The sequence below is a fragment of the Etheostoma spectabile genome, chromosome 13, assembly GCF_008692095.1.
Source record: "Etheostoma spectabile isolate EspeVRDwgs_2016 chromosome 13, UIUC_Espe_1.0, whole genome shotgun sequence".
Classification (NCBI taxonomy): domain Eukaryota; kingdom Metazoa; phylum Chordata; class Actinopteri; order Perciformes; family Percidae; genus Etheostoma; species Etheostoma spectabile.
In genome coordinates, this window is record NC_045745.1 from 26,391,606 (window position 1) to 26,401,036 (window position 9,431).

The 9,431-nt window shown below is 41.5% G+C and overlaps 2 protein-coding genes across 4 annotated transcripts in view; one reads left to right on the plus strand and one right to left on the minus strand.

Annotated features, from left to right (window-relative positions):
• Positions 1–1,382: 1,382 nt before the first annotated feature.
• On the plus strand, positions 1,383–6,478 carry atf5a (activating transcription factor 5a). The gene is made up of 4 exons (XM_032534483.1): positions 1,383–1,643; positions 2,599–2,847; positions 3,138–4,338; positions 4,430–6,478. The coding sequence occupies exons 2-4, from the start codon at positions 2,706–2,708 to the stop codon at positions 4,614–4,616; spliced, it is 1,530 nt and encodes a 509-aa protein (XP_032390374.1). The 5' UTR covers positions 1,383–1,643; positions 2,599–2,705; the 3' UTR covers positions 4,617–6,478.
• A 778-nt stretch (positions 6,479–7,256) lies between these two features.
• stk36 (serine/threonine kinase 36 (fused homolog, Drosophila)) overlaps positions 7,257–9,431 on the minus strand; it is a 7,313-nt gene continuing 5,138 nt past the window's right edge. For all 3 annotated transcript variants that reach the window (XM_032534481.1, XM_032534480.1, XM_032534479.1), the window contains exons 18-20: positions 9,113–9,293; positions 7,966–8,904; positions 7,257–7,618 (exon numbers count right to left, since the gene is read on the minus strand). In XM_032534481.1, coding sequence (XP_032390372.1) covers positions 7,505–7,618; positions 7,966–8,904; positions 9,113–9,293 — 1,234 coding nt within the window. In that variant the 3' untranslated portion in view covers positions 7,257–7,504. The remainder of the gene's footprint in view (positions 7,619–7,965; positions 8,905–9,112; positions 9,294–9,431) is intronic.

Genomic DNA, 9,431 nt, shown 5'->3' on the forward strand with positions numbered 1-9,431 from the left:
ATTACCAGTAAATCAATTTGGTTCTGTCAACTGTGTCTCACTAAGTTAGCCATGGAAATAAGGATTCTCAAAGTAACAGGCAACAACAAAGGCTGAATAATGTATTTTTCATTATTCACTAACTCTGTCATTTCATCGAACACTGTCCTTGTTGAATACCATATAAGCTGACAGCTGTTGATTCAATTAGCAAAAAAAAACAAAGACAATGAAATCAAGATTTGACATATTTGCAACAGAGCAAGTGCAAAATAATAACACAAAGAGAATGCAGGCCTATGACAACATGGATTCTTATATTGTATCTTTGGCGTCCAGTATTAAATGACATGCTTTCTTAGTTTGCTCAACAGCATAATCAGTCAGACAGACTTGATCACTACATGCTCGGGTAATAGGCCTACAGTTACACAAATAGCTTTTCTCAGCTTTAAAAACTGCAGTATGGATATCCACGCCCGGTTTGTTTACCTAAAACATGTGCACAGCCTGCACAGCAGAAAAAAAAGATAACAAAACAGTGGTAGGCAATGCTTTGCTTTGCCTTGCCTACCACAGGCCAATCAAATTGCACATGTAGCCGAATCGAACCAATGACACAACGGCAGTCTGAGTACACGCAGCCAATCGCTCTGAGCATGGACCACTGATGCAATGGAGATGCAACAGACTTCTAACTTAACAACAAAGTGCGTTGTGAACCAAATAGACCTCTTTCAAAACAATACAATGGCACACAGTAAAGTACAGACTCGGTACTGTTCACGTAAATCTTTGTTACGCCATCGAGCTCAGAAACGGACGTAGCTTACTGCCCGTACTATTTCCCTGGTCCTACTGCCTCTACAGCATCACGGGTTATAGCAAAAACAACGACAAGGTGTAACGCGCTCTATGGTTACGCGTTACACATTGTGATTAGGCCTACTTTTCGAATTACCACTGAGATGATACCACTAGTGAGAACCACTTGTTTTCCGCTTCGAAATGTTAACAGTTTCATTGAATAATTTATTCTGAATTAGTGTTTCTTCTCTGACTAAACAGACCTTTAGCTTTTAAAGATATGCCATTAACCGCAGTGGACAGTCGACTATAGCATACACTGTTTTCATTTATTTGTGTTACATGGGTTACTTTTCTATTTCACTTTTTAACGGTTATGTTTCCGTTTTAATTAGGCTACCGTTTTTTTTAAAGCAATCCTCATGTTGTGGTTGTGTTAGAACAGTAATGTAAGAAACTAATCAAAACATACCTAGGCATGGTGGTACTTTTGAAACCAGCATCAAGGAACGAGTAAATGTAGGCTACTTTTATAACGGAGCGCAGCGGTGAGTTTGTGGGACGTCCTTCGATGAGACGCGGCGCGAGGGGGCGGAGGGATCTACACTCAGCACCACGGTTTGTCCTGGTGACGCAGTTGGTTGCTAGGTGTGAATGAACTGATGCTTTCTCACAATTAAGCAGCTCCTCAGTTTACAGGTCGACCACAAAGCAACAACTCGTCCTTTTGCGCTGTCCCGGATATTCCGAGCTCAAATATGGCTCTTTAAACTCGTGAAGTTGTTGGACCAGAAAATAAATCGTGCTTTGCTTTAGCAACGCACCCCAAAGTGCTACCTTGTTTCTGCCAGAATGGAGTAAGTCAAACTCTCTACTCGCTATCCATCCAGCGGTGTCTAGTTTGTTCCTGTTTTGTATTGTATTTGTGGTATCTGGTTGTGTGAAGTGATTTCAGTTGCGGAGCGGTTCGTTATTTGGCTGGTTTCTCTGCTTTAAAAACTTTCTTCTATTTGGATATCCTCATTATTTGCCTAAATAGTCAATCTTCATTTAAGGTGTTCATTCTGGGGTTTAGTCTGTTTTGGATTGCTTTGATAACATTGTGCAGGGTTAATTGGCTATATGAGATAGCGTGTTATGTGATGGTGTGATATTTATTGAAGGCTATATGCTCCAGCCTATGTTCTGTGCAGTGAAGATATATAACACATTTTTCTAACCTCGCCTATGTTGCCAGGTTTCAATTTAAATGCAACATTGTTGTCACCTTAACTGCTTAAGGGGTCAAACAGAGGTGATTAATTCAAAAGGAACATGCGATTAGAAGCAGTTGATCTGCAAAAATCCGATTTAATGATCAGGGTGCCTCTCACTTAGAGAGTTACTCTCGTTCTACTTGACAACAGTTGGGCTGTTAACAACGTCACTAGGTCCCACGTGTTTTGAGGACTTCAAGTGCATTTTGCTTTGAGGGAGTTCAAAGCTCAAAGGACCCGGCTCCCACTTGTGTCTCACTTACTGTGTCAATTCTGAGGTTTGATTTTTGAAATTATTTATGTTTGATTCAGTTTTAAATTATTGATATTTTATGTAAATGTCCCTTGTTTTGGAGAGTTAATTTTCTTATTGCTTGAGACCCCCTGCTTCTTACGTGTTGACCTGCAGGTGATTTCATCATTGTAACCCATCTGTCAACAGACTCATGTTGAGAAACTTGCTGAGGGCAGCAAGAGTGACATTCCTGATTCCTGGTGAATAAGTTGCATCTTTTAAGCAGCATGTTTGTGATCCATGTTTCTGTTTACCCTCCAGGTTTCATTATGCTCACCCATCCCTGCTCTCTGTGGCCCATCTGTCAATCCCTGCTTGCTCTCAGCATATGCTTGGACTTGGACTGAATCAAAGCACCAACAGACAATATGATGGCAACATCAGCTCCTGTTTGGAAGACTCTTCATGTCTGCCCGGCAGACCCCCTCGCTCTCTCTCACCCACAGGCTAATCACAGCCAATCACAGGGGTGCAGGGGGGAGGTGTCAGAGGAGAGTCAGCATTTAATTGGTGAGTTGCAGCTAGTACGCTTTTTTATATTTTTCCCCATTTCAGGTGGGCTCGGCACTGCAGCACATTCGTCCTTCTTGAACAGTAAGTAAAAAACTAGCTACGCCTAATACGTTGCTAGACTTCAACTATATTTTGAAAAATCTTGCGTCACATTTACTATTGTCGATCAGATTATGCCTTTGGAAAACTGATACGTGCAATGTTGGGTGATTGATATTTTTATAATGTTTGCATGAACATTGTTATTTAGCTTTTAACAATTGCATTTTTTCCCCTCTACTCGATAGGTGATGGTCTCACTGACTGGATGACGGAAGAAGTGGATTTCTCCTCGTACCTCCCAAACCCTCCTTCCCCTCCCTCCTCCACCAATGCTTCCCTTCCCCCTTCACCCCTTCAGAATGATATCCAGGTGCCCTCTGACTTGGAGGTCATGACCTCTCTGCTGCAAGAGGAACTTGCCCAACTAGAGGATTACTTTCTGTCTGAACCACTGCCAGAGAAAGGGCCCAGGCTGGGAAAATGCGACAGGGGTCCACTGCCGGCGGGTCCTCAGCCATTTAGTCAGCTTCCATATGCATCATACTCTACATCCAACCAATCGGAAACCAGTCCACTCCTTGTTACCCTGGCAACCGGAGAACTGGACCTGCTGAGTATTTGTGGCGGTCCCATTGGGCGATCCAAAATTCCAAGACACGCCCCGTACAGCTGCAGTCGCCCCACCGGGTGTGTTAGGAAAAGACTTCCTGATGGTGTGAGGTTCAGTGAAGGCTATGACAACAGTTTGTTGAGTTCCAAAGGAAGTAACTTAGGTAACTCAGCGGTGACCCTTTCAGGTAACTATGACTGTGTAGAAGACGAGCAGCTGGTAGAGAAAAGCTACTCTTTGGGTAGTGCAGTCGAGATCAGAAGATGTGCCGTTTTACCAAAAGACGAGAAAAATTGCTGTTTCAGTCAAAATGTCATAGGTGGTGCAAAGGTTGTTGGTGGTGGATTTGGCTTCGGTGCATCACTTGATGTCCCGCACAAGAAAGAGGATCTGCTGATGTATAGCATGAGGGAGGTCAGCGGAGGCAATGGTAACAACGAAGTGCTGAATAGTATCAAAAGTAGTGTGGAGGTGACAAAAGCCACGGTTTCTTGGAAAACAGAGAGCAGTGAAGGTTTTTATCTTCCAGCAACACCACAGTCTGAGGCCTATCATAGCTTTTTAGGCAACATCAACGAACAGCTGAAATCAGAGAGTCAACATCATTCCAACAATCAGATAGGGCAACATGATTTACACTGTAATTTCCTGGAGGATCAGGGCCCAGAGTGTCTTTTAATGGCTAGGGATAGTCCGAACTCGGAGTCTTCAGGGCACAGACAAGCATGTAGGCTGAAAGAGCACTGTGCCATGAAATACGAAGAGGACCTCATTCCGGGTGAAGGTGGCGAGCGCAAACAGAAGAAAAGAGATCAGAACAAAACTGCTGCACACAGGTAAGTTTTAGCTTCTGCTTGATGAAATAAAACGTTCAACATGAATTCACAAGTTAAAAACTGTAATTAATCTTTGCTTTGCTCAATGCAGGTATCGGCAGCGAAAAAGGGCGGAGCTAGATTCTTTGGAGGAACAGCTGCATGGCCTTGAAGGGAGGAACCGGGAGCTCCGAGACAAGGCAGAGTCGGTAGAACGTGAAATCCAGTACGTCAAAGACCTGCTGATTGAAGTTTACAAGGCCCGCAGCCAAAGGCTCAAGCAGGACACCACAGCGTAACACCAAGCTCCTGCAAGTACCTTTTACAAGGTGTAACAGGGAAAATGTGGCGCTTTGTTGTGTCTTTAAGATTGTCCAAAATAGAATTGAATTATTTTTTGTTTTTTTTCATAGTGGGCGGGGTAAATGCATGCTTTGCTAATGTGAATTCTTTTTTACATTTTAAATCAACACTTTCCAATGCTTCCATTGCTTTCGCACTCTAATAACTTGAGCCCGCACTGTGGCATTGCAATGCTTTAAATGACAATCATTTTTAATAGATCTCACACTGCGTGGATCTACTAATTGAAATAAGGTTATCGCTGAATAAGTAATGTTATTCATTATGCAGGTCTAATATTTTAACAGCCTTACATTGGAATTGATGTCAGCAATAGAACTACATGTTGTTTTTCTATTTTAAAGTTGTTTTTACAATTACTGTACCACCCGTTTTAATAGTCGTCAAATATGTTTTTTGCCGTCAACTTGTGAAACTGCATCATTTCATTTTGAACACATCTTTCACACCACATACTTTTCTAGACTCATTTCTCGCTTCCCCTGAACAGCAAATGTTATTTCAATTGCTATGAATATTTTAAAATATTAGAATTGCGCATGAAGATGTATTGACTTTTACAATTGCAAGAAGAACGGCTGATGTACAGAAGAGCAAGACTTTCAACCCTTGCAAAAACGTCTCAAAACTGTAATTAAATTTGATTCCAATTTTTGGTGCAAAGCCTTTGATTGACTGAGGCTTATTGCATATTATATATCATATATAGTTAAAGAGATATGGATGTTTTGAGCATGTAGTTCCTTTTTCTTTTACTTAGTATCAAACATCTACATTTCCCCCTTCTTTGTTAGAAACATTATTTTGTCTACTTTATTTACACATGCCCCCCCATTTGCATTATTTTAATGGAACACATCACCCATTGATTCCAGCATAACATCCAAATCATTGATTCTGTGACCAAAAGAACTAGTTTATCATTTATACTGTTATGAAAGTGGAAACTGACAATGTGTTGTTTTTGTAACACTTTGTAAAATATTCTTCTATTGCATATGGCAAATTATACAATCTATTTTGCAGCTCAGGATATGCAATTTGTCCTCCTGTCCTACAAATGCCAGTGAATGATTCATGGCAGGACACTTCTGTCCTTCATTTTACATGGTAAAGATTCACTATTGAGGTTTTCCTGATGAAAAAAAAAAAAAAAAAGGGTTTTCTTTATGTACAAAAATAGTGGAGTTTTAGCAGCCTACTTTTGCATGTTTTTCCATAAACAAAGTAGAAAATGTAAGATTTCAGAAATAAGTCGTGGCATCTTCCTCTAAAGTGCTTGTGAAGGCAATAAGTTTTATAGGCCTCTGGCTGATCTGCACTAATTTGTAACAATCTTTGTATGTTCAGGGAGTGACGTGTGTTAGCCTTTGTAGAAAATTAACAGAAAAAATCTCATTAGGTTATTTGTTAAGGCTTTTGCAGTGTACGCGTTGGCGTAAGAGGATACATTATTTTCCAATTTGATTTGCTGCTAAACAAATAACCACTGTTACTGTTATACATGCCCATGCTGAGGATGGATTTCTTTTCTATGCATATTCATTTAAAGACAATCTTGGATATTAACGCTGACTTATAAACATTCATTTGCAATGTTTTATTCAGTTTTTTGGCAAGAAATTCATATCACATTGTTTGACCTTTCTGCGGTGTACTATCAACTCCGATGGTTAAAACCAAAAATCTGTGACAGCATATTATACCGCTCTGTAATTTCATGTTAATGTTATGCATATTTCCTTTGTGTGCCGTCAAGTTGTTTTTCCCTTTAAAAAATAAAGTGTGACATCAACTCGGTCCGTTGTGGTTTTTTCAGGTTTCCTCTCCGAGCTGGGGAATTGACTGGAAATGAATTACCTGCACCGACTGTTTTAATAATCAAACTAGTCGGTGTCAAATCGATCTTGAAAACAAATTGTATATAAATCCTTGAATTTAGGCAAAGCAAAGTTCAAACCCGCAGGGCCTGATGGACGCCGACAAGCGATCAGAGCCCGCGGCCCAGACACTTCCCTCACTGAGGATTATTTTATCAGCATTATTGAGCCGAACGCTTCTTGTTTCGTCGTGTTTACGCTGCAAAATGAACAATTTAAAAAGAAATGAACAATTAACGCCCAACCCACCGAAGAACGCATGTTCGCAAACAATACTGTTCGCAGTGCAATAAATCAATGCGACTTTATGGATTTCGCCCAAAATCACAGTTTTGCCTCAAAAAGCTTTAAAATCAGTACAACAAACGACACTTTCTACCTTTAAATTGTCCATTCGGGCAAAAAAAACACGGTCTCTAAATATCTCGGCCGTGCGCTGCACCTGAACACAACCCAACTGTCTAAAAACTCCAACCTGCGATGCTGCGCAGCAGAGACATGTCCACTGTTTATTACCCCACCTATTTGTTGCTCTTATTACATGCTGTTATTATTATTGGCGAGTACGAAATGTAAATTTTTTTTATATTTTCTCCAATTAAAAAGTAAATCTGCCGAAGTCTGGAATTTCGATGAAAGTTATATTATTTTTTTTCTTATGAAATTTGAACTGGGGTCATTAAATGAAACGTAAGATAACAGTACCAACAAATTGTTTAATTTCAATATACAGCCACAAAATGTTAGTTGTTTTGTGCCAACAATATCCATTAAGAAAAGTTACTTTGTATTTGCACCTTCAAATAAAAAACAACATTTCAGAAAAATAATAAATGGGGTATGATTTCACCTCACACTGCTTAAAACGGAAAGAAGATGTGTTGTAGGTAAGTAAGAAAAGAGAAGAATTATTTACACATGGCATTTCAAATCTGCTACCATTCCTATTGAACTGGACTCACTTCCAGCTGGCTGATGAGCTGATGGTAGTCACATTGTGGGGGTGCATGTTGCGAAGCCTGAAGAAGTTTCTTGCTGGCATCGAGGGATATCAGGACCTTCAAATATACGCCAAGGAAAGTGACCAAGTTAAAAACATTTGTATACATGTTTACAGTACACGCACAGAAGCATGAGGTATAAGCCATAAAAGAATGTGCAATGAACTATGACCAGTAAACAAATACAAGCGTAGCGTTGAAAACATTAAAAGGGAAGTGTGATTTATTTTTTTTCATTTTGAAACTAATATTTATAACCTAATATGACTAATATACAGCATAGTAAGAGTACATCTTGCAGCTAATATGTTGTATATTTTGTAATTACATGTAACAATTCCAAAAAAGTAATTCTAAAAACAGAAACAGACATCTGCCGTCCTGTAACCTGTTCACTTTGTTACCTGACGTATTGCGTCCTGCTCGCTGTACAGGGACAGGGTTGCTATCGCAGCTTGCCTCACTGCATTATGGGAATCCATGCAAGCAGCTCTCAGAAGTAAGCTGGACATGTCTTCCTTCAACAGCAAGGACACAGCGCCATCAACATTTAATAGGTTTCCTAGAGCTGCGCAACAGTGCCGACGTGTATGGGCATCAGGGTCTGTGATCAGAGGAGCCAGCATGGCCGCCGTCCTCCTGGCTTCCTCTAGCCACCTGCGCCACTCCTTATTGTCCACTCCCTGTTCTACTAGAGAGTCCAAATCTCCTGCACCATCACTTTGTGAACATGTATGTTTATTTGGTTCCTTCCCTTTGCCCCGCCCTGTAGTGTCACTGCCCTTTCCAATTAACCTACCCATTTTATGACCTGCCCCTGCTGCGATATATCCCAACCAGTTCCCGACTGCCCTGCAAGCCGTCCGCCGGACAGCCGTGCAGGAATCATCAAGACAGTCTATCATGCTTTTGAAAATGTCAGGTTGCAGGGTGTGCAGTGTAGGCCTGAATGGATACAAATTTCCCAAAAGTCTGCACGTGGCAGCCCTGATCTGGTCATTAGAGTGAGCCAGTGCCTGGTGCAGCGCTGATTCTTCTAGGTGAAGCTGGAGTTGGGAGGGCCAAGGGGAACAACGGGCTACTTGGGACAACAGAGTTAAGAGCTCCACGGCAGAATCCCACAGCACATCCAGCTGCAGCAAGTCAGGGAGCAGAGAGCTGGCAGTTCGGCTTCGCGGAGTCTGGTGTTTGGAGGCAGTGAGCTGGCTGTTTTCGGGTGGCGCAAAAAAAACACCAGCAGCTTTTCCGAGGCGGGAAACAGAGCGCTCGGGGTCACACAGGAGCAAACGGCTGAGCAGGGAGAGAGGCAGCTCTAATAGCGAAGGAGGAAGAGTTTGAATTACCTGCCAAAGTACAAAAAACAAAATCATTCAGACAACTTGTCACAGATCAAACAGCCTTCACCAAACAACACAATGCTTGCACAAAAGTACAGAGACAATAAGATGTACAGTAGTGTGTAGCTGAGCCTAATGCAAGAGTTATCCTGTGTTGCATCAGATGAATATGTTTGTCAGCTAGGTCTTTATTGGAGCATGGGAAGGCTCTCACCTGCAGGAGGCTTGCAACGATACCACAACTGTCATACAACTGTAAAATCGCGGACATGGTGTGTGATTGCAAGTCCAGAGCAAATGGAAAGCACAACAGGTGGCAGCTTAACACAGGCAGGCGGTTGTGACTCAGATCCACCTCAAGTCTCCCAGGATTGCCTTCATCACACAAATGAAGACTGTAGGGTACAAAAGGTGTTATTGTTAGCTCCAGGCGTTGTAGCTGTGCTACTCTAAGATTGGTGGTACAAATGAAACAGTACGTTAAAGATCCCATGAGATGGTGCTCTTTTGATGCTTTTATATAGACCTTAGTG